This window comes from Penicillium canescens, assembly GCF_028828765.1.
Source record: "Penicillium canescens strain IBT 15451 chromosome Unknown utg000005l_segment0_segment0, whole genome shotgun sequence".
NCBI lineage: Eukaryota > Fungi > Ascomycota > Eurotiomycetes > Eurotiales > Aspergillaceae > Penicillium > Penicillium canescens.
The window spans coordinates 122442-145677 of record NW_026703967.1 but is presented as its reverse complement, the minus strand read 5'-3'; the positions used below and the strand labels follow the sequence as shown (position 1 = coordinate 145677).

The 23236-nt window shown below is 50.2% G+C and overlaps 11 protein-coding genes across 11 annotated transcripts; 4 read left to right on the top strand and 7 right to left on the bottom strand.

Annotated features, from left to right (window-relative positions):
* Window positions 1-89: 89 nt before the first annotated feature.
* N7446_007679 (uncharacterized protein) lies at window positions 90-931 on the bottom strand (the record flags this gene model as incomplete). The annotated part of the gene is made up of 2 exons (XM_058516424.1): window positions 90-643; window positions 723-931. The coding sequence occupies 2 exons, from the start codon at window positions 929-931 to the stop codon at window positions 127-129; spliced, it is 726 nt and encodes a 241-aa protein (XP_058370070.1). The 3' UTR covers window positions 90-126.
* Window positions 932-3291: 2360 nt separating this feature from the next.
* Window positions 3292-5080, top strand: N7446_007678 (putative C2H2 finger domain protein; the record flags this gene model as incomplete). The annotated part of the gene is made up of 3 exons (XM_058516423.1): window positions 3292-4061; window positions 4125-4394; window positions 4450-5080. The coding sequence occupies 3 exons, from the start codon at window positions 3292-3294 to the stop codon at window positions 5078-5080; spliced, it is 1671 nt and encodes a 556-aa protein (XP_058370069.1).
* A 757-nt stretch (window positions 5081-5837) lies between these two features.
* On the bottom strand, window positions 5838-7209 carry N7446_007677 (putative RNA polymerase II Elongator complex associated protein Kti12; the record flags this gene model as incomplete). The annotated part of the gene is made up of 3 exons (XM_058516422.1): window positions 5838-6746; window positions 6802-7155; window positions 7204-7209. 3 exons carry the CDS (start codon window positions 7207-7209, stop codon window positions 5838-5840), a joined length of 1269 nt encoding a protein of 422 aa, XP_058370068.1.
* A 257-nt stretch (window positions 7210-7466) lies between these two features.
* On the bottom strand, window positions 7467-8368 carry efm7 (putative nicotinamide N-methyltransferase Nnt1; the record flags this gene model as incomplete). The annotated part of the gene is made up of 3 exons (XM_058516421.1): window positions 7467-7547; window positions 7596-8180; window positions 8228-8368. The coding sequence occupies 3 exons, from the start codon at window positions 8366-8368 to the stop codon at window positions 7467-7469; spliced, it is 807 nt and encodes a 268-aa protein (XP_058370067.1).
* Window positions 8369-9029: 661 nt separating this feature from the next.
* On the top strand, window positions 9030-9512 carry N7446_007675 (uncharacterized protein; the record flags this gene model as incomplete). The annotated part of the gene is made up of 1 exon (XM_058516420.1): window positions 9030-9512. One exon carries the CDS (start codon window positions 9030-9032, stop codon window positions 9510-9512), a length of 483 nt encoding a protein of 160 aa, XP_058370066.1.
* A 1665-nt stretch (window positions 9513-11177) lies between these two features.
* Window positions 11178-11537, bottom strand: N7446_007674 (uncharacterized protein; the record flags this gene model as incomplete). Its single annotated transcript, XM_058516419.1, has 2 exons — window positions 11178-11376; window positions 11437-11537. The coding sequence occupies 2 exons, from the start codon at window positions 11535-11537 to the stop codon at window positions 11178-11180; spliced, it is 300 nt and encodes a 99-aa protein (XP_058370065.1).
* Window positions 11538-13779: 2242 nt separating this feature from the next.
* N7446_007673 (uncharacterized protein) lies at window positions 13780-14367 on the bottom strand (the record flags this gene model as incomplete). Its single annotated transcript, XM_058516418.1, has 1 exon — window positions 13780-14367. One exon carries the CDS (start codon window positions 14365-14367, stop codon window positions 13780-13782), a length of 588 nt encoding a protein of 195 aa, XP_058370064.1.
* Window positions 14368-15239: 872 nt separating this feature from the next.
* N7446_007672 (caspase family protein) lies at window positions 15240-16736 on the bottom strand (the record flags this gene model as incomplete). Its single annotated transcript, XM_058516417.1, has 4 exons — window positions 15240-15312; window positions 15368-15537; window positions 15597-16401; window positions 16451-16736. 4 exons carry the CDS (start codon window positions 16734-16736, stop codon window positions 15287-15289), a joined length of 1287 nt encoding a protein of 428 aa, XP_058370063.1. The 3' UTR covers window positions 15240-15286.
* Window positions 16737-17281: 545 nt separating this feature from the next.
* On the top strand, window positions 17282-19574 carry fbx15 (F-box domain protein; the record flags this gene model as incomplete). The annotated part of the gene is made up of 2 exons (XM_058516416.1): window positions 17282-17755; window positions 17808-19574. The coding sequence occupies exons 1-2, from the start codon at window positions 17603-17605 to the stop codon at window positions 19572-19574; spliced, it is 1920 nt and encodes a 639-aa protein (XP_058370062.1). The 5' UTR covers window positions 17282-17602.
* Window positions 19575-20285: 711 nt separating this feature from the next.
* On the bottom strand, window positions 20286-21755 carry N7446_007670 (DUF3712 domain-containing protein; the record flags this gene model as incomplete). Its single annotated transcript, XM_058516415.1, has 3 exons — window positions 20286-20986; window positions 21034-21458; window positions 21508-21755. The coding sequence occupies 3 exons, from the start codon at window positions 21753-21755 to the stop codon at window positions 20286-20288; spliced, it is 1374 nt and encodes a 457-aa protein (XP_058370061.1).
* A 462-nt stretch (window positions 21756-22217) lies between these two features.
* N7446_007669 (oxygenase MpaB family protein) lies at window positions 22218-23141 on the top strand (the record flags this gene model as incomplete). The annotated part of the gene is made up of 1 exon (XM_058516414.1): window positions 22218-23141. One exon carries the CDS (start codon window positions 22218-22220, stop codon window positions 23139-23141), a length of 924 nt encoding a protein of 307 aa, XP_058370060.1.
* Window positions 23142-23236: the final 95 nt, after the last annotated feature.

Below are 23236 nucleotides of genomic sequence, written 5' to 3'. Positions count from 1 at the left end.
ATGAGTTGGTTGACAGTATATATCCCTTGGCATCTACTATAAATGTGGGTTTAGCGGTCAGCTCATTCCTGTCCATTAGATGTGTCAGACTCTGGCATATAATGACAATTTCTGGGAGAAATAAATTTATTTTGAATCCCGGAAGGCTCTCACTGGGATTGGGGGAAATAAATTGGTGATCCAGGTGGATGTCAAATTTTCTTTCTCCTCCAGTTCGGAGACAGCAGTACCCTCATGATCGAGAAGCATTGACTGTGATGACAGACTACACATGCCCGTCCCTGAACTGTTGTTGACGTGCGTACCAACCTGTCGTCCGTTAATTTGGATCTGGAGGTCTTCGACCGTATCGATAATCGAGGACGGGTGTCTTTCCCTCCGTGGATATTTGGGGAGCTCGAAAAATGTAGATCCGCTATCCTTAGCTGCCACCAGTCGCCTTCTGTCTTTGTCATTCAGCCTGCGCCGCTTTCCAAACCGCTCAACTTCCTCAACAGTTGTAAAGGCGAGCTCGAGGGGACGAGTCGCAGACACAGCACCCCAGTCAGGCTCTTTGAGGAGTTGGCGTTTGCTATTACTCAACCCATTTCCAATATTAGATGTAGATTCTTCATGTGAATGTGAAGCTGGCTCTACTGCAGGCCTTTCAGTAAAAATCAGGTTAGTATAAAACACATAGATCAGGATAGCCAAGCCAAAGCAACCAACAGCATTCGACTAACTGATGTCCTGTATTTGCCTCTGCACCACCATCACTTGTGCTCAAGCCCATCCATGGTCCAGAACCAGGGAATTTGCGATATGGAGAAGGCGGGGGAATGGCCGTGCCCTTCGCGTTTGATCGAGACCTGGCGAAATTCTGCTTCTGGGCTTTTGTCAGCAGGCCTGAGCGGTTAGAACCTCGCTGCAGCTGGCCGCCTGTCCAATTCATGGTGTATGACAGATATGAGATGTGGAGGGAAGACGTCAAACGACAGCGCATGGTCTCAGCCTTCGGGTGTGATGTTGTTTCCTATTCGAGGAAGTGAGTACAAACAGTGCAAACCCATGCACGTGACCACCCGTCGTCCTCAAAAACTTTTCCTTTCTTCCACACACTTCACTTCTTCCGTCAATCACAATGTTTCTGACCGTTTCTGACCAGTTAACAATCCAGTTATGCCTGTGATTGCCAACTCATCTTCCGACATGTCCCGCTAACAGGTAAGCCATCTGATCCTTCCCACTTCAATTTCCCCCACATCCTCCTGGATGATGAACAACAATATCAAAAGCATAGTTCACCTGAAATCTTCGGATTACTGAACGAAAACATATTCCATCTTTCATTTTTCTGATCCTATCATCTCTCATGATTTTCTCTTACACTTTTTGAGGAATTTGACTGACTGAAAAAAGGAAAAGCGCCCGATGGCTGCATGGCTGCCCAACGTGGGTCGCCTCGCCCCGTCCCGCTGGCCCGTAATAGATACTTCTCATTTCAAAATTTTATGATTTATAATTTACAATTTCTATTCTATTTTATGTTATTTGATTCTCTTTTGCTTCACTTCCAGTAATGACGTGGGGTACGGTCACGCCGCATGAGCACTCCCGTAGCGCCTGGGACGTGGGATGCTCACAACCACCCGATAACACAACACAGCGACAATCATGGCAATGTCATCAACACGCGACAAGGGAACCTGCCGATCGACCAATATAGACATCATCATGCAGCGTCAGCCTGCGCTTTCACCAATCATATCCATTGCCAAGCAATCAAGACGCCGAGCCGGTCTCACCGCTAGAACAGATTCCTCCACTCAGCCAAATGAACACCCCCATATGCAAAGCCCATCACAGCCAGTCTGCTGCATTGGCTCTTAATAGTGCCAACGCAGGCTGTACTATGCGTGTCTGGCACACGTCGTGTTTGATGGTCCACAGTCCGAGCTTCTCGCTTGACTGTGTGCTAAAAAGCCGCTGATCCCCTTTCCTTCTTCTTCTTTTTCTTCTCTTCCATAACTTTGGATACCCCTTTTACTTTACAACATATACTTTGTGACTGTTCATATCATCTCACACTTTATATACTCCCTTACAACAACACTCAGCAATCCCTGGACCGGCCTTTCAATTCAAAGACTCCCTGGTTTTTTGATGCAATCAAGTCTGCCACAAGGATTCACTGCCACATACTCCCCGGACAGGATTTGCTTTCTTGTTATTTCCCAGGCTTTTTTTTAGTCTGCCCACTCTCGACAAACACTCAATAGGTAGTTCCCGTCACATTTTCCTTGCAATTGCTTCTCCTATGCGCTTTTTCTTTTGTCTTCTGGACCTGTATCTCCATCAACTGTTCTTGCCAAGGATCTCGACAACCATGCCCCCAGGACCTACGGACTTCACTACTGCTTCCATGGACTTTGCCAATCTTGGCGACCCAAACAGGATGTCCTGCCAAGGACTGCTTGCCCTCAGCATCCGCTGAGTTTATCTCTCTGAGATGTGTTTAATGTGTGCACTCTCAATCGACAAACTACCACTGGATTACTACCCTGGATTTTTCTCCTTTTTGACCTTGCCTCTGCTCCAAACCTGGAGTGAAGAGTGGATGGATATACCCTTGGACCCTACACTCCCTTTGGAAACAGCGCCCCTAGAATGAACCACTTTATGGACAGAAATGATATTTCCCTGGAATTCTCATGCTACTATGGCCACGTTGCTATCTCAACAATAATGGAACCACTTTGCCTATTGGAACAACCAAGGATTCTCTCAAGCTAATGTGCTTGCACTTCGATAATGGAGAAGCATCCGCTTCAACCTCCCCAAGGTCAACATTCTCAAGGCCATTGATATGGACCTGGCCCTGTATACCTGATCTGGCCATGACAAGAAAATGAGCGACAGTTACTTACCTGGACTTACCCGGATGATGATGTTTCAACAAATAGTAGCTCCAGCATGAACCTTTGTTCTGCACCTGGCACCACTTACTACTCCATGGATTGACACCAGACCCGGGCTTTACAACATAGACACGACGAATTGAACCAGGATCCTTCAATCCCTTCGGCCTAGGAATTCTCAAATTCGCACACGCGGCTTTGGTGCGTTAAAATATTGAAGAACTCTTGAAGCCAGACTTTTCATTTACTGACTGTTACTAGGTCCCATTTCACTCTGGACCATGGAGATTTCCTTTGTCTTTATTTTTCTTATTTGCTTTTTCTCAATATTGAACGTCAAGGAGTAGGTCACTGACTCATTTCTTACAGTGTTCATATCACAATCACAACCACAATGTCTCCAAGGACCAACGACCCTGAGCGGGTCTCAATGTCACAGTCCATGCATACCTCCATGGTTCAAGGAATCTCAAATCTTGCCTCAAGATCAATCCAGGATGATGAATTGTCGAGCCATGACAGCTCTTCGATGTGCTCAAGTATTCCTACAAGCCATGGAAATCCCCAGGACATGAAAGACTGGACTTTGAACCACTCAGACCAGCCCATTAAGCAAGACTCTTCCGAGGTGCACATGCTTTCTTTCTCGCTGTCTCAGCAGCTGATGACCCCCACGGTCGGACCAAATGATGTGATGTATTCCGGCGTGGACTTCCCAGCAGTCCCAGACATGAATGACCATGAAATGTCCCGGGATCTCTATACCTCTTTCCTGGACTTTTCTTCTGTTGAAAATGATGTCTGCCACAGGAATGGCACTCCAGATGATGCTCTTTCCATCGGGCACAGCTCCCACACCGAGGACGGCCACTATATCACAGGCCCTGAATCATGGACCCCCATGATGCATGACGGCCAATACCCAGGAACCACAATGGATCAATTTTCATCAGGTCTTTTCCAGACTGTCCCAGTCTCCCCACCACTGACCGACGCAAGCAATGATGTTTCTGTCACTTCCTCTTGCTCTAACTCTGGATTCCCTTCATTTATGGCCCCTGACGATTCACTCCTCGGAGATTTCACCACTTCGCCCCTCGGAACCCATGGAATCAACCCAGCAGAGCCCCTGTTTCCCAACACTCTTGACAGGGACCTCCACAGGTGAGTGTCGACAAAGCTGATATAAGAGATGATATGACCAGAAACCTAACCACAATCACGTAGGACCATTAGACCAACCAGACAATCCCGCCGTTCAGCTCTGCCAGCTACTCAGCCCAAGGTCGAACCAGAGTTCTTCCAACCGCTCCCCGTGAGAGAGCAGGTCCGCCAGCGATCCAAGGAAGGTGTCGAGGCTCGCAACCCGCGGGAGCACCACTACTACTCCATGTCCACCCACAGCGATGGAAAATACTACTGCCCATTCGCTACCGGAGAGAAACCCTGCAGTCACCCACCCACCACGCAAAAATGCGCCTACCAGCAAGTTCTCCCGTGCATGACATTCTGGTTTCATCTGAGCCCCAGCTAACGGATCTCCCTCAAACAGCAAGTACCTAGACTCCCATCTGAAGCCCTACCGCTGCAAGGCCCCCGCCTGCATTGATGCCCAGCTCCGCTTCTCGTCCAACGCTTGTCTCTTCCGCCACGAACGTGAAGCCCACGGACTCCATGGCCACGGAGATAACCCCCATCTCTGCCTGTGGGAGGGATGCGAACGTGCCGTTCCAGGCAATGGATTCCCCCGGAGATGGAACCTCTATGACCACATGCGCCGTGTCCACGACTATGCCACCTCCGAGCGTCACAGCTCGCCCGAGACCTCACCCGGCGCTGGTCAGATCAAGAAGAAGGAACCCGCTAGCCGTAAGAGGAGAGTCACCGGTGCCACTCCCGCTCCGACTATGAAGCGCACTCGCTCCGTCCATTCCCAGGCTGGTTCTGTCAAGGCTACCCAGGCCTCCGCGAGCCTCGGTCAGCGTCTCCAGACTGCTGAGCGGAACTACGACAAGTGCCGCGTGCGCCTGTTGGAAGAGTTGACCAACATCACTCCCCAGGATACCTCCATGCATGAGCGTGTCAACGCCGGTCTCCAAGAACTGTTTACTTTGGGCTTGAACTACCGCCACATCGAGGCCAGCCAGGCTGTTTCCCAGATGCCGAGTGGACTGCCCGCGTGAAGGGTGTTCGAGATGCCGCTGGGCCTTTTCCATCTGTAAGGCGAACAGCGGTTGATATGATTTGAACAAATTCACGGGAGGACCGTTTTTATTTCCTTTTGCGCGGCGGCTGAGCCTTGCTGCTTGCCGGCCAGGCTACTTTCTACACATGGACGAACCAGTGTGATTGCTCGCGAGGACCGTGGTGTATAATAACCCCGTTTATGCCCTCGACCGAGGTATTTCTTTCCTAATCTCTGATCCGTTGGATCATTCGGACGGCCATGAGCCATGAACTGGATAGGACCAGCGCGGGCCCCGAGCCCGCGCTTGGGCGCTTGCGATCTGTCCCCGATCGCTGCGGCTCATCATATGGAGATCTGCTACCGAGAGATTTTTGGGCTTTGCAGACCCAATAAACCATCTCCAAGGACACTGGAGAACCCGAACTTATGCGGAGGAACAGCATGCGGGGATCGTGTCACAAAAGGGGTGGCAGAAGAATGACGGTAGAGTTTTGTGTTCAGCATTGATTGTTGGACTTGTTTTTGTTGTCGATTTTGATAGATTGTGCGTTGTTGTATTTCGATTCGAATGAGTTTTGATTTTGATAACTTCCACGTGAATGACTTTAAACAAGTAGCTCTAATATGTCTGAACTTCATATCGGTCATAAACTCGTATCTCATAACTCTACTTGAGTACATCTAGCGCTATGAACAAAATATCTATATAAATCCATCTTTAAACAGGTCAATCCACTCATTCAAATCAACATCTAATCCTCATCGTCCGCAGTCTCCCCACCCCCAAACTCAGCATTAAGGAACCGCACAAATGCATCCCCAACCTGATCAGTCGTCAAAGCCCCAGGCCCACCAGCACCATGTCCACGACCAATATAAGCTCTGTTCAAACTAATCCACTGCCTCCGCAATCTCTGCAGCTTCGGCAAAGCCAAAATACCACCCGCGCCTGCGAGTTCATCCGTCGTACCGGACATAGCAACATGCGCTGGAATAAAGACTGGTACCGTTGACCCCGGAACCTCAATTGGGATTCCGTCAGCCTGCGCACTCTGCGCTAGAGCGACTTCGGCGGATGGAGTTGCTTGGGTGAATGTACGGATTGCAGATACGACGGCTGATGTCTTCTTTTCCATTGCGTACATCGCATTCGAGTCTGTGGCTACTGCTTGCACGGTTGCTTGGTGGGGGACGATCTTAGGCCGAGTTGAGACGCCGCCACGACTGCCACCGATGGTTCGTGTGCCGGTCGCTATGCTGGCTGTGTCGGAGATGGTGGTGTTTGCCAGGGAGTCCGTTAGGCTTGGGATTGGGGCTGTGGCTTCGGTTTCCGTGGCTGGGAGGACCACGCCTGTTAGGGCTTGGAAGATGTCTGCCACTGGAGGTTGCGGGTCATCCCACGGGACTGTGAAGAGGGGCTTGTCCCAGCGGCTGTGGGTGCTGGGTTCTTCGTAGCGGAAGATGAGGTTGTTGAGTAGGTCGGCTGGGTATGGCTCTTCGTTGTCTGCGGCGGATTCTGAGTCGGTTGCTGGTGCCGGAGTCTCGCTGGTTTCGGGAGTTTGCGCGTCTGGTGCGCTTCGATCTTGGTTCTCTATAGCTTGTCGGCGCAGTCGGGCGTCGTTGATTGCGACGCATCGGTCGACGGGTGTTCCGACATGAACCTGCCAAAACTGTCAGCCATTGCCGCAACACATTATACAGATTCTGAGATCATACCACACAGCAGGTTGTTTGCGCAGCTTTTGCTTCACACCACAGCTGGTACCTCCATCCCTTGATGTAGTTCATTCCGTCGAGGATCACAATGCTGTCCCGCTTGAGAACGCGCTTGGCTCTCGCATAAGCTACACCACGCGCTTCCTTCTCTGTGCGGGCATGATCGTATACAATGCGCGGGTGTGAAGAATCGTGAGAAGCGACAACGTGGACCTTGTATCGAGACTTCAATGACACTGGCGTGCCTGCTTCGGAGGCCGCGAATAATTCATCTTGGTGTTTCTCGAGCAGCGATGCGAGCTGGTTGGCACGGTAAGTGAGGCCGGAGCACGGGTAACCCGTTAGAATGACGAGCTAGATGATATCAGTTTAATTATACCTTTATCGGGGACTTCGACTTACCGGCATCGTTGGTTGAGTGTTGTGTTCTGGCGGACTTTTTTTTCATGCGGGGTTGGCCATGTGACCCGCAGTTCGGAGATTCAACTTTTGTATCAATTGATTCAAGTGATATATAGTCATGGATTCCTCTAAAAAGTATGACTAGAGGTGCATTAAGCACAAAAGTGAAGATCTACAACTTCGAGTTTCTATTGAATCTAAAATCTATTGAACTTTTGTCATGATTTCATGTCATCGTTCCAAGTTGGGTATAAAATCGGCATTCAAGCCTTGGAATCCTCCTCCAATTGATCCTGAGCCCATCGGATCTGATATCCAAACACAGTGCGGCGAAGTCTCTCATCCTATGAAGGGTCAGTTCCGATATCACCGGGTTGAGAGATATGACTTACACCAGGGTCGTCTTCAAACAAAACATCATCCATCACCTTTTCAAAGATCTTCGTGACCGTGAAGCCGCTCGCCTCCGCCAGCGGGAAGAACTGCTCGGTCTTGGGCAACAGCCAAGGCTGATAAGGCGTGAAGATGACCAGGGCCACAGACTGGGGCTCTTTCTTCATAGTCTGCTGCATGGTCTTGATCAAGTTCGGGTGCTCGCGGTGACTATAAACCACGTCCGCCATAATAAGGACGTCGAACATCGAAGGAGTGCCATCGGCCGCGGGTGGAAGGTATGCCCGCAGTTTGCTCACATCACTACCCCACTTGTAGCCATCGACGTGGAGACGAGGCTTTCCGTCTGATCGGGGAGGAATTGAGCTTGTCGATAGTTCAGCATTATATTGCATGTTCCCCACGAGATCGGGATCGGGGTAGTCGGTCATGACCACGGTGCGGGCACCTTGGATGGCGCTCACGATGCTGGGGACGCCTGCCGCAGCACCGATCTCGAGGACATCCTTGTTACGGATCAATTCCTCGGTGTGCTCTTCGATGTAATGAGAGCTCGTTCGACCGGCATTCCAAAGCAGATTTCCCTGTCAGGGTTAGTCGGGAATTCTCGATCCTATTGTTGATATCGTACATAGAGGGGATGGCTGCCAACCAGACGCACGCGCACGGTCTGCCCTGAGAGCATGTGGTGCTCTGCGAATGTTGGAGGCTCATCTTCAGGGTAGAACCCTTCAGGATCCTCGAACAGGTTCCCTGATTCGTAGTCGGCCATTGTGAAGTGAAGAGGGAGAAATCGCAAAAAATAAGATCTTATCGATTATCAGCGGGCTGTTGCCTCAGGCCACCAATGTGGACTGATCTCCAGGTGGGGGAGTATGGTAAATCACTTGTAAAGGATCAGATCACTCGGCTGTACATGTAGGTCAAATGTATGACTCGATCTGGATCTCGAACTCACTCAATGTTCACTTAATATTCACTCTGTCAATAGTAGTAATTCGAGGCTACACTTCAATGCAACTGAAATCGGAAATCGGAAATCTGCAAACCATCACGTGATGCATCGAGGTTACCATACCGTATTGTGGAGATGATAATGCCGATTGAGGTTTGCCATCTGCACCCCTGAGACTTCTCTTCTTCTTTTCTTCTCACTTGTTGCTCGGTGCCTTTTTCCAATATTTTTATCCTAGACCATCACTCCGTCACTTTGTTCCGGAGCTAAACTGCCTTGGCTTTGCATTTCTGCACTCGAAGCGGCTTCAACTTCCTTACTTGCCACCGTCTGTCGCCTACAGAATCCGTCCTAGATCCGGTCGCCCGAGCGTCTCATCCATAGCGACTTCATTTTATCGACTCTCCCTCTCAATCTCAACCACCCCTCTGCGACCTACTTTAACCGATCCCGGTGTGGATCTCTTCCGTTAGACGTCATGGACTCGACCCTACGCCCAGCCAACAACCCCCAAGCGCCTCTTGTCGGCTCCTCCGCCTCCTTCGCTCCTTCTGCAGCAACCCTCGCTCCTTCCACCGACCAGTCCACTATGACCGCACAGGCCCAATCTACCTTGGAGATTGCCACGAATGCGACAAAGCAGGTGTTCTCTTCGCCCTCGCTACAACCCTCTACATGTGCCCCGCAAACCTCCGCTTCGATGCAACCCTTGTCACAGACACTAAGCAACGCCTCCAACTCGGCTGCCTTACCTATCGCCCCCGCAGCGGGCAACTCTCAAGGCCTTTTGCCTTTGAATGCAGCGCCTGCTTCGGCCGAGAACTACCCCCACCAGATAAATGGTCTCGGGGGTCCTACGGCCACAGCGCCCTTCTTGCAGGATTTTAATCTTGTGGCCGAGGCGGCCAAACGGGCCCAGATGGGTATTGTCATGCGCGACCTCGAGAGCGTGACTCTATGAACTGGGTACCGCGGCTACAAGGGCGGGACCCGCAAGGAAATCTGCGCATCGCAGCATATTCATGTCTATAGACTGGCTCTGTGGACTAGAAACATGGGATTTGGATTCGGCGTATCATGTGGTGGGCTTTGATTTTTCTTTCTTTTTCTGCGGGCACACCTTTCATTGGGTTGCTGCCTCTCCAGGGTCCGTATCATTCGGAGGCCTCTGGACCAATCTGGCGTTTGATATCAACCAGGATTCCACGGTTTATATTTCTCATCACTCACGGCTTACAGCCCTAATACCAACAACTACTTACGAGACATGCAATATCATCTTACTCTTAGAAGCATTTTAATACTCAAGTTTCTTGTATATGCAGGTCTTCAGGAATGTAGTTTGCTTCGATCGATTTTCTGCGTGGCTTGTGATTCGCCTGTGGAATATGTGCATGAGCCTCGGCTTTGTCTTATCTCCCTTTAACCGGGGAGAGGCTCCCAGATATCTATTTGGTGCATTTATGTCTGATTGGTCTGAACTTGACTTGAAGCATAGTTAAATAAAGTAAGTGTTTCCCATACTTATTACCCTCGCTCTACCCCGTGGAGTTTAACCAAAACGAAGCGAATCTCAAGTTGTTCATACAAGATAACGCACTACAAGAACAAATACATGTATAAGAAAATATACTCCTCCGTGGGCCTAATTGACAAACCGAAATAGGCCATCTCCAGTTTAACGGTCGACAGTTTCCAAAAGAAGTGGGCCACTGGTATTTCTATATGCACCATAGACATTGGGAGAAAACCCACATCGGGCGACTACATCTGGATTTAACCTATCCCTGGTAGACAAAGAACGCGAAGACAAGCAGCGTAGAGCACAAGATCGGCACCATACCAATTTCTCTCAACGTCAGCGTCTACTCTATCCGAGTTACTGTAGCCAAAAGCAAGTCTGAATAACTTTGAACCCCCACTCCCCCCAACAAGTGACGCAAGCCTACCCCAGATCAACACCAACCCACCAATCCCAGCGTTAAAGCCAAAATGAAACCCAGAACCGCCACTAAGAACAATCAATCATAAGCCATACCCTGTACCGCTGAATTCGAATCCCCTCATTCGACTTAATATATACCCCCACACTGATCTAATCCAAGCAAAAAAGTCGCCTGTATTTTCCTGTACGGGTTTCTAGGCGCTTGCTGATCATTCCCCGCATCCCCGGTCTTCGGAGTATAACCGCGATTGGATTTAGCCGAGGACTTGCATATTCCCGGTCATTTTTCCAATTTTGGTTATAAAAGGCCTATTGCGTCTGTGCCCGTGTGTGTGGTTTAGGACTGATGTATAAGTATGCTGTCTCCCGCATCTTGGAGGGCTTTCGCTGTGGGAGCGACCCAAGACCCGACGCAATCTCTCGAACGCGCCACCAAAAGTATATCGAGCGGGAAGATGAGCAATTTGTGAAGATCGCTGTCAAGAGGGGAGTTTTGCCGGCCGAGGAAGCGGAGCATCTCGAATATAATGAAGAGAAATAGGCCACAGAGAGATACAGTGCATCTTTTCAACAAATGAATCTAATTTCAGATAAACTTGTTATGAATAGCGGGTCTATTCCCCTACTTTTCCTCCGTTTTTGTACTCTTTTATCTCCAGATGATAAACCAGAGTATAGTTATCAGGGTCCCACTGCAAAATCCTCGTCTCCATCTCCATCTTCTTCACACCAATCGTTCCATCTCACCCGTCTCTTCTTCGTCCAGTAAACCAACCAGCTGGCATATAGCTTCTCGAATCTACCTTCGTCGATGATTGGGTCTGAGGGCTGAATACCTCTTTGGGAAATGCCTTGTATACCGAGAGCGTCGTGCATGTCTCTTCGGTATGCGATATGGTTCAGCATAATTATGGGCTCAGTCCAAGAGGACATCTCTTACTTTGTGTCCGAGTGAAGAACGAAAGTGACGGGGACTATAGTACTCTTCGCGAGGAATCGCATCACAGCAGCCTCATTCACGGTCTTCTCTCCAGGAGACATGATGGTACTTGGTTGCGAGAAACGGATTACCGTCGCGCCAAGTCATATACGAAACGCTCTCATCCAACTATCCAGCCATCCAGCCATCCTCGCTGACGTACACGAAAGTTTTATATGGGCGATGAACACGTAGAGGGTTATTATCCAATTATTACGCCCGGGAACAACTATGTTCTAGCCCTATAAGCATGTGAGAAATGTGTAGTCCAGCTAGATATAGCTGTTCGGGCCTCTAGGTGTTGGTTATGCCTAAAGATCATGATCATCTGCCATGTTCCTAAGGTGGGCAGTGATAGGGCCGTCACTTCCTAAATCTATGATTGCTTCACGCTTTACGTATCGGCTGTTCTGGTTATCTCTTACCACGGTCTCCACGACGAATATACGCTGTTCTAATACACCTAAGGCAGTCATGATGATTTGACGTATAAATACTACAGCCGTCCCACCACTTTCCTATTCGCTCAACAGTCACATCAACTTATTTCTATCCGTTATATTTACTTGCTTATTACCCGCTTAAAGTATGTCCTCTTAGTTCTATAGTGTTACGTTCCACCCTCACACTAACCTTAGACCCGTGCAGCACTCTCGGCGATATCATGTCGGACGCTAAACAAACCGCGCGTGCTAAGTCACTTCAGCTGCTAAATGGCTCAGCTCAGGCGCAAAGTCCTTCACCACCCAAGGCGGGGAATCCGGGGAAAGACAGCACAGCCTCATGATCCAACCTTTTTCATCCAGGGAGAGGATACTTGTCTGTATCCTCCCTCTGACGACTGGACATGAAAGGCTGAGACCAGAACAAGGTCAAGCAATGAAGCGGAAGCTTATAGGAAGGATAGATTGCATGATGTGCTTGCTCGTGTAATCGGAAGGGGTAATGGCAAATAGAAGAACCATGACGAATCTTCTGCCAGTACTTGGTATATGGACTCCACTAGAATCGTTTTGGTTAGTATCCTCTTCTAGTCTCATCGAACTAGACATTTATCACTGTTGTCTTCTTGGTGTTTAGTGGTGTGATTCTTGTGATTTAGTTTAGATATTGTGCCAGCTACGCATATGTTGCAATAATAAGACCTTATTTCGTAAGCAGGTAGTGGGTCAATATCCCATTTCAAACAACTCGAAGACATTCTCTCAGCCTAGAGACTGCTCCTGGAATAACAGATGTAAACCAGAAAGTCATTCAATCATGGCTCAACGAAGGCTTCCATATCCATAGCATCTCCAGTTAGGGCTGTAATAGTCACAAGTCCCACGTTATGATACACGTGATCTCGGCCCCGACTCGAAATTGTGTATCTCGGAAGCTCGCGGGGACATGCACTGTTCTCCTGCACCTACTAACTTAACCGAATAACCAAGAGCAGCCCCTCACAAGTGTTCGCGCTTAATCCGACAAATAATGTTTCGTCCATGTTTCCAACCAAACAATCCCATCCACTCGTAGGCAGAACCGAAAAATACGAACGGGATATAGATGCAATGGAGACAATGCAGTAAGCCCATCTAAGACATCTCAGACAACCCCCACTACGATCAGCCCATTGAAGAACCGAGGAAGAGCCGTGTGGGACGATAAAGTGGATGTCCGAGGACCTTCCGAGCACCTTGCATCGCGCTAGAGGTTAGGTTTCCATAGAAGTGTTAGCGTATATACGTGGCGGTAATATGTACATGTAATCTGATTGCGAGGCATCCACGAGGTTTTATTTCATGTAGAAGTACGAATGGACGGTCGCATTCGTGAGACTTTTATTTGCTCATGGAGGCGTTTGCGGGCTGACGCACGTTGGTCCACCGGCCGGTAATGCTTGGCTTGGGAGTTCGATGTCTACTGCATGGTGGCGCAATTAGCGTTCGGTTAGAGGTTCTCTATTCTAAGAGTATAGTGATATGTCATTCTGATGTCGGTATTGAACCATAAAAAAAAAAAAAAGAACAGAAACAAAACATTACTGTAAGTTCAAAGCATCCCTAAAACACCGAGCTATGCGCAGAAATAGATACAACAATCAGCGAGTAAGGAGTGTATAATGTAAATCATCGCTGTCCGCTGTAAAAGATGGCAAATGCAGAATGAGAATCAAATCGCCCAAAATGAAATATTATATCCGAAACACCTTCTCCCGTGTGGTTGCGCATGGTATGTATGGTCGATCCCCCAGTTCTCCGTCCTGGGGGATCGGCAACATGAGCTTTTAGCTTTTAGTTTATTATCGAGTTCAGTTCATTCTTAAATAAACGAATTTTGGCTTCGGTTGCCATATTGAGTCGAGGAACCGATAAGGTTAGGCGAGGAGATGCTAGCTCCAGTGTGACCAGCAGGCTTGCCCCGTGAAGAAAAGACCGACAAGCGGCGTGTCAGTCGCTGGCTCAGTCGTCTGGATGGAGCTGCAATGGCGTCGTAGGAGATGATGGACATGGGTCGCGACCGCGGGCCGGCGGAGGTCATGGGGACTTCTGGACTTGCTGGGGAGATTGGTGTCTCGAAGAAGACGGTCGAGCGGCGCTTAAGGGGGTCCAACTGCAGCGTGAAGTCCTCGCGGATATCGCCTAGAGCGTGCGATACCCGGTGGAGGAGCTTGGTTGGCTTGCCGTAGATTGAGGGTTCGCGTTGTTCATGGCCATAGACTTGTAGAGGGGTTGAGTCGGTGCCCTCGTCCAACGGGGATGCATAAAACCGGGGGTACTTGGCAGGCATGGGGTTCCGGCGGCGCTGCGAGTTCAGCGAGAGTGATGAAGTGGGTTGAGGGTGTTGATATGGGGAGGGAGGGCCGGAGGAGATGCTAGAGGAGTAAGAGCTGTTTGTAGAGGAGAACATTGTAGGAGTGAGACTGAGAAAGATTGAGAAAGAGGAAAAAGAGGGAGAAAAAAGCGCATCTCATGAGTTCCGAAAAAGACCAAAAGTGGATCAGAGACATCGAATATTTTAGTCCAACTACTCCGTCCCGTGTAACACTTAGATGACTGTAATTTAATTCGAGTCTTCACACTGTTTACTGTATTAAGTTTACTGTTTACTCTGTACTCTTTTCCAACAGTTGAGCAGTTGAGTAGTTAATAGTGGCATGTTTACCTGCTCATACTCCCATGTGGACTCCCGGAGACAGCGGAGTTCCTATCAGATCATACAGGATCTGCAACATCATCCAATGACGCGGCCGAACGAAGCCACGATCTATAAATTCTCGCTTACGAGCCTTCTTATGTGTTCTTCTTCTTTCCAAGGTTATGTTTTCTTTAATTGTCCCATGGTTTGTTCACAACTTACCAAGGGGCAAGTCGAGTAAATCCACGGTTTCCACTCGGGAACTGTTCGCAGTGGAGATTTGATTGGTCCGATTCCCGCTCAGGGGCGCTACTGTATGTTTCTGTGTACTTTTTATAGATCGGAGAGACATTTGAGACAGCCACGCCATGTCTCTTTGATCTTCTGTAAGCTATCTGGCTAGCATGCAGTACTCGTTACTCCGTTACTACTCATATGCATATTCATGTCCTGTGCATGTAGCACGGCAATACGAGTTCATTAACTTTGCGGGATCCACCTCGGGCCACAGCCACAAATGAGCGCCAATTGTGGATAAATCGTGGAGAATTCCTTTTTTCCTTTGTTAGGTGTATTTTACCAACTACTGTACTGTACTTCTGACATTACGGAGTACTCCGCACTGGCTCGGGATTCACTGGGCTCTCGTGATTCATTTGCTACATTAATTCATGTACCTGGTTGTACTTCATTACATCACAAAGCGAAGATTGGTGTCTGCGATCGTCAGCTGGGGTCTGGGGTCGGGTCTGGGGTCACACGGAATACCTACCAAGGGGATGACTGCAGCTCAGCTGCGGCTTCTGCGAGTATTTGCCCTCGAGTTCATTCCGGATAGTGTTGAGCAATTGCAGGTAACTTTGGTGCGGCCATTGTTGCAGGGATTTGATAAACGCCCAACTTAAAGCACCCCGCGCTTGACCATCTTGGAACGTGTCGGCACTACGGGGGTTAGCTTCATATTCTTAGAACATTAACTTTTAGTCTGCGACGCCACATACGAGGTCTGTGTGTCCTTGGACCCTGAGAACATCACTACGTCGGCGGGCGATGTCTTGGTCATGATTGTGCGCTCGCGTGCGGAGCCGCCGTTGGCCGCTTTCTTGAAGAAGCCGATGGCGGTAGAGGCCATGCTGGAGAAATCTCCCTGGCCATAGGAGGTGAAGGCGCTGAATAGGTCTTGGGCCGCTTCCTTGGCTAAGTTGGGCTCCTTGAGTATACCTTGCGTCGAGTAGACGTACGGCAGGTCCAATGCTGTGCCCGAGTGGCACGAGTCGAAGATTGCTGTCAATCGCACCCCGGGCCGCAGCGGACGCACCATGATCGCATGCATGTCATCGTCCACAATGTGACCGGCCACGCGGTAGTCCACCGGGTAGATGACATCGTCAAATCCGTCATCTTCGTCGCCATCCATATCGGGCGTGCGACCGCCGTGACCGGAGAAATGCACAAAGAGGGAGTCGTTGGGCTGGGCGTCCTTGACGAGCCACTGCATGGCCCGGAGGATGTTGGCCTTGGTCGGGATGCTCAGTTGGTTGCGCTGGTCGTCCGTGAGAATCACCATGTCCTCCCGCTTGTATCCAAATCGCTGTGCGAGGAAATTGGACATGTTGGTGACATCGTTGATGCATCCTTTGAGGGCATTTGGCTGCCCAGCGTAGTTAATTCCGATTAATAGAGCCTTGCGCCGACCGGTACAGGCTGAATACCGGAAATTGTAGTTTGACGGTGCGCCGTGGCCGAAATGCTGAGCCGTCTGTGGTGGTGGAGGCGGCAAGCTGGCCGAATTCGCCCGAGGTCGGCCTGTTTACTAGGTGAGCGACGCTGTGTGCTTGGCGGGGGTTCTCCTTACCATTTTGAGGCGCACGGAGATGCGACGGTGACTGCGACTGTCCGTAGGGGAGAGGAGATTGTGGAGGATATTGAGGATATGGCGGATGAGCCGATGGTGCATAAGCACCTGGGTATTGCGACTGACTCTGGGATCGGTGATGGCTCTGACTGGGGTGGTAGCCATAATGGGGTTGGTAGGGCTGAGGGTAGGGCTGAGGCGGGGGTTGCCACCCGGGTTGTTGATATCCCCACGGCGGTGGTCCAGGAGGAGGAGGTCCATAAGGACCAGGAGGTGGATGGTACATTGTTTGATATTTGATGATTGATGTGGAGGGAGAAGTAGAAAGCAAGAACAGTTTAAAAGGACTCGTTCTGGGTGGGTCTTGACAACTTCAGGGCAACGCCCGGCTACTGCAAGTCTCTGGGCACTCGGCACTGTACCCATTCTTTGTCCAACTCCAATATTGTAGGATAAAGTACGAAGTACAGTGTTCTAATTGGAAAAGGATCCACCTGTAGGGCTGCAGGATACATGCCCAAGTTACGTCAATGGTCGGGCAGTTTAACATTCTACGGATCTATAGCGGTAAACATGATGTAGATCAGAGTAGAAAATGTACCTAGAACTGTACCTCTCACGGTGGCTGTAACTGTACCTGAAGTACCAACAGGCAGCGACTTTCTCCCTGTCAGGTGACCACCTCGGCACCACGCGTCACCTGACCTAAGAATAGCTCGGGGTTCGGAAGGGAGAATCTCCGTTGCCACTTGAGGCTCTTCTACATGTATTTTCTACTGACGATTCAACCAGTCATAGTTAGCCCTGGAGCTAGTCACACTGAGGAGTATATGACTATTGCGTGACTCTGCAGATCATGCAGGCGATCAGACCCTGAAACAATCTTGAAAGAGATCGTATATCCCCGCGTAATCCGATCTCAGTCATATTAGGCCGAGCCGCATGTTTCGGGGCTCAGCCCCCAAGAGCCTCAAGGCCAAAGCTAGCCCCCTAAGTTATCTCACATCGTGATCTTGAGGCTCTTTCCCAGCGGGGTTGCTCGGTTTCTCACCTTGAGCCTCACCCTCACCTCCTTCATAAATGCCCCCTTCCTTCCATTCCTTGTAATGATGTGCCTTTAATTCTTCCCTTCCACTTTTGTTTTTGTTTACCATGAAGCCCCAGAGTCTGGATACTCTCCCTTTCGATGTCTTCTATCAAATCGCCACGTCGCTGGACGACCGTGACTTTATCAATCTCAGCCGCTCCAACCGCGCCCTGCGCGCACTAACGCAAAGTGAGCAGATCGCCCGCAAGACCGTCGAGGTAGGCTGCATATCCATTAAATCTTGACCTCAAGCTTACATCCATATGATAGAAAGTGTTACTCTACAGCAAAGAAGGTCAGGCAGCCGTGGCGGCCCGGTCTGGGTACCGCAAGGCTGTCGGTCATCGCTTTGATATCAACGAGGCTGTCGCCACGGCAAACCCCTACTCTGTCGCTGTGCTAGGCTATGGGGCCGACTTTCTTTACAATCAAGGCATTCTTTGTTATCGCTGGCAAGAAGAGATTCGCCTGTTGGACGTGCATGGGGACAACCTTGCCGAACGCGTGATTTACCTCCCCTACATCCATGAACGGTTTGATGTTAGCCCTACCAACCCATGTCCCGGTAGCCGGATCACGCTGGTCGCTTATAGTGATGATATTCTTGTTTTTCGGGAGACTGGCGTGACTGCGACTGAGGATACGCTATGGGCGGTTAATACGGAAAGCCGGGCCAAACAAAGATTAGCCAGACGCGTGCTATTGTCGCAGACCATCCCGGCCGGGGCTCCTCTCTTTGTACGCCATACCCGATCTTACATCTGGTTTGGCACTTTTACAGTGGCCGAAGGCTCGGACGGGATATGGTCGGTGACAGGCTTGGATTTCCTCACTCGTCTCTATATTGAGTTTCCACTCGATCGAGTTGTCGACGGTGACCTGGGACAAACATTGTGTTTTGAGATGTATCAGGAACACCTCTACGCGGTGTCAACGCAAGTTGCTTCAGACGACACCGAGGTACATTCTTCCTTCTACCACTGGTTTTGTCATGCCCCTCGCGAAGCTGGCCGCAAATGGAACGGTCGCTTCTGGCGCCGTGAGCACCAAGAAGGTCCTATCAACGAGATGTGGACTGATCTTTCTATCCGCACGGATGAAACGACCGGACGACCGGTGATTTTGGAATGTCGTCGGGAATGGCGACATGGAGGGAGTGAAAACCACCGCACCTACTATACACAAAGACTACCCACGCCTGAAGAGGCTTTGGCGCCTCTGTCAGATGGTACAGTCGAAACTCCGTCCTGGGTTTCCATGGACGATGACCTCGACGATGATCACCCCTACGATGAACGACCCGCCAAACGGTTACGTCGCGATTATCACGCTGAGTATGAGAGCGACGCCGACGAGAAGAAGCGCCAGGAATTCATTGCCGTTCGGACAAAGCACCGCAACTACCACCTTGGTGCATCGACCTTTATTGATCTCGTCAACGATCCAGCTCCAATTGGCGACAGTGTGCGGTCTCGAGACCGAATCCGCCTCCGTACAGTATCACGGAAGCGCAAATCCCCCATTGACGAAGAAGGGATCGAAGGCCCTCGCAATAAACTGTTCCAGCCGACACAGATGGACCAAGATGGTCGTCCTATTGAAGCTTCTGAAGAACGCTTCGAGTGTCGTGGTGTGCATCTGTGGCCTCCAGACAACGCCCCGCCTGCACTGCACCATCTTCTCTGTCCAGACGCACGCACTTCATCCGTGAAAGGCATTTCAGATGAGCGTTCCCTTATCTATTCTGTCCCCTGCCCTGGACTACCTTCAGACCACCAAGCCCTCATTCTCATCAGTTTCGATCCTAAACTCTATATTCCTACCGTTCAAACCCTTTACCCTGGCGAAGAGGCCGATGCACGAGACATCTTCCGCGTGAGGCCCCGACCGCCAAATCATTATGTCAAGGATGTTATACAAGAGGCGCAGCCTTTTTCCTTGCTATCCGACGTGGCTACTGGCTGCGTTGAGGATCCATGCACCAATATCCTAGATAGAACCTACAGACAGCTCGGACCTGTCAGGATTATACAATAATCATCCAATATCAATAGAGAAATAAAAACAAAGTTAAAATCTAAATTAGCACAGTACGAGTACGAGGTGCATGAGGTTCGTATACACGTAAGAACAGGACGCCTTGGGCATCCAACATACTGTAGGATATAGAGCCTCTCGGGCCGTCTCTTTCTATAATTTTAACTCCGACTTTTAACTGGTTACCAAGAGGTCCATTCGGGTGTTAGCGATGCATACACCCGTGGAATCACCCGGGCGAAGTACATGTACATGTACTTTTGCCAAGCTGACTAGAGTTTGTCGAACATACCAGCACGCTAGAATGGATATAATTGATGTATTATATGCAGCGAACTGGTCTAGACCGTAGCCCAAGTATGTACTGTACGTTGTACAGCCACACATAAGCAGACATGAGACAGGGGCAAAAGGACATTCTATCTTTATCTCTAGAGATATTGATGAAAGACCTGAAACAAGTCAAATCACGCAAGACAGGGCAACACAGCGTAAACCGTGTAAATATAGTAGAGATATCCACCAAACTCCAAACAGAACCAAATCGATCAAATAAATCGAATATTCACAATGGCCACAGCCTGGGAATCAAGTATCGTCTAGGCATCACCGGACCCGCAATCGTGTACACGGACACGAGTCCTTTATTAACAGAACCAAAAGAGAAAAGGGGAAAGAGAAACATAAACTAGAAAACAGGGGGATAATGACTCATTTCTGGTGTTCCATATAGAGACCAGCAAGCGAGTCAATAATCGCATCCCGCTTGATGGGATGTTCATTTTTGAATACATCCCGCACGGCATCATTCCTCTTCAGCTTCGATGATAGCGATGAGGATTCGGCGAGAGCAGCACTGGCTGTATCGCTGGCACTTTTACTATCTGTCAGGTTTGACAGGAGGCCGCTGCCTCCGCTGTCGCTGCCTAGCGAGCCGATCAGGCTCGTGATATTCGAGTTTCCGTTTAGGAAATTGTGGATTGTATTCTTGAGCAGGTCGGCGAGTGCCACGTTGGCCGTTAGGGTCAATTGCTTCATCACGTCTGTGTAGTATGGTACCAGTGTCCCGTTCCACGTGACGGTTCTGGTTATCGTGTCCAGGGCGAGATTGCCTGATTTCAGGGCTGAGGCTTGGGAGGCGAGGACTTTGCCTAGGTTTTGGATTATTAGGCCTAGGTCTAGCACGCCTGTTAGGGGGAAGGTGTTGTCGCCTGGGTAGAGGGTTACGTCTTTCAGCGTGGCGTTGCCGATTAGTAGGTCGCCGCTGTGGATGTCTAGTACGATTGTGCCGATGTCGAGGGTTAGGACTGATTTGTTGGGGAGTGTGGCGTTGCCAACTAGATTGGTGCCATCGTCACGGGCTGGGATGAGACCGCTGTCGGAGATACTGAAGCCCTTGAATTGGTCGAGAACTGGAGATCATTAGCTTCGTTTCAGCGCATGGATGGTGTTGACATACCTGGAGACACAACATCCTTGTCCATGGTCACAGGAGACTTGAGTACACCCAGATACGAATTGGTCGTGCCCTTGATCGACAACGGCGTCGTCTCCTTGAACACAACATTGTGCACATATTCCACCCAGGTGGTCAAATTGGTCAATGGTGTCGACACATCACTGACACCCAGCGTGGTATTCCCCTTTACCACCATCCCATCCAGGCTGGCAGTTGCCCATTTATTCTCTGGGCCAGCGTCACGCACGAACAGATCTAAGGTGATTGGTTCGATGCGCACGGGCAGCGCGATCTTCAGGTCCAGCGCAGACTGCAGCGTTAGCTGAATGCGATCTGGTCGCGGGTTCAGTACTGCTGCATTGACGAGAACCAGGTCGGACTTGTCGACTACCATCTGCGAAATGGCGGGGATGGCCACGAGAAAGCTAATGCGGTTAGTCCATGTACTGCATGCGCTCAGGTCGATGGACTCACAAGACTGGTAGGAAAATCGCCAGGAAGATGATGGTCACAAAGAGATGCAGACACCAGAATCGCTTCCAATGGCGCGCAAACTTCTCTTTCCTGTTCAGCTCTCTCGTCGCTAATGAGAGACCCCCGGCCGACTCGACCTGGGCGAGTTTGGAGCCTTCGTCGACATTCTTGGAGAACAATGGACCCCGATGAATACCCAGGGAGTATTTGGCATCATCAGAGCTGAGGTAGGCCGGCCTGTCAGACATGATGTTCAAGTGACCTTCAACTTAGGGGAAGACATGGTATAAGTAGCGGAGAAACAAGCCTGCGCCATCAGACCCTCCGACCCTCCGACTCCATTCTCTCCAGAACCCCATAGCGGGTCGGTTCCATTCAGGAAAAGCGAGACAAAAAAAGGGCAAATAAAGGAGGAAAAAAAGAAAGAAAAGGGCTAGTGTCGGAGGAGGATTCCCTTCTCTGGCCGAATGACGCCAGGAATGGGTTGCGATCGACATTCAGGAGATGGCGATCTCCTGCGAACCGCGGCTTCTCCACCGAAAGACGACACTATTCACATGGGCCGAGTACGATCGACGCGGTTTGGCCTTCTCTTTGGTCTTTGTTGAGCTCTCTCGGGTCTGGGGTCAGAGTTTGCGGGGTCCATTTATTAAAAAGACAATTGTCATCTCTCCTACTGCCCTGGAGTAAGTTGCATGTCAACCTTCACCATGTCTTCAACCTCATCCCCTGTGTCCCACATGGACGAAAAGCCCGAGAAGAACGAATTCAACAATGAAATTATCTCCAATGGCGGCTCAGACGCGACCGCCAATCATATCACCAGCGACTCCGGTCGTCTGCACGCCCTGGAGCAACTAGAAGTCCTACCCAAGATGCTCCAGGAGGGCATCCTCTTCGCTGGCTCAGGGGCAGCCCTCCTCCTCCAGGCGGCGCTCCCTGGTATCCGCGCGGAGACTTCAGGCGGACACAAGGAGCTCGCGACGGAACTGATCGATGCCCTGCAGGCGCATATCAGTTACATCTCCTGTCTGGTCTTTGGCACGCGTGCTGAGCGCAAGACTCTGATTGAGATGTTGCATAATGGCGACCCGCCTCTTCTCGGTGGTGGGCGCTCGAACCGGTTTACACAGCAGCCGGCTTTGCAGTTGTGGATGGCTGCTACGTTGTATGCTACTGCGACGGATTTCTATCAGCGTGTCTACGGCCGGGTCGATTATGCTAGTGCCCAGCGGGCGTATAGCGAGTTTACGCTGCTGATGAACTGTCTGGGTGTGCCGGCTGGTACCTGGCCTGAGACTCGTGAGGCGTTCTGGTCGTATTGGGATCGGCAGGTGTCTGAGTTGACGGTTTCGTCTGATGCGGCGCAGTTTGCCAAGGATCTGCGAGAGAGTACTGAGATGCCGCGCTGGGTGCAGAGTATGAAGCCTTTCTTGCGGGTGTCGACCATTGAGATGCTGCCTCCGAAGCTGCGGGATGCGTATGGGCTTCGGTCGACGGTGGCTACTCGGGCGATTTATCGCACGTGGATGGGATTCTCTGTTGCGGTTTACCCGGCGATGCCGAATAAGTGGAGGGCGTATCCTCTGAAATTCTACCAGGATCGCTTGCGGGAGAAGTTGAATGTGGTGTGATGGTTATTCTGTTCTGTATATACCCGATCGTTATGATATATGCTTGTGTTTATTAATTACTATCTTTTATTGAAGATATTTGAAGATGAAATATT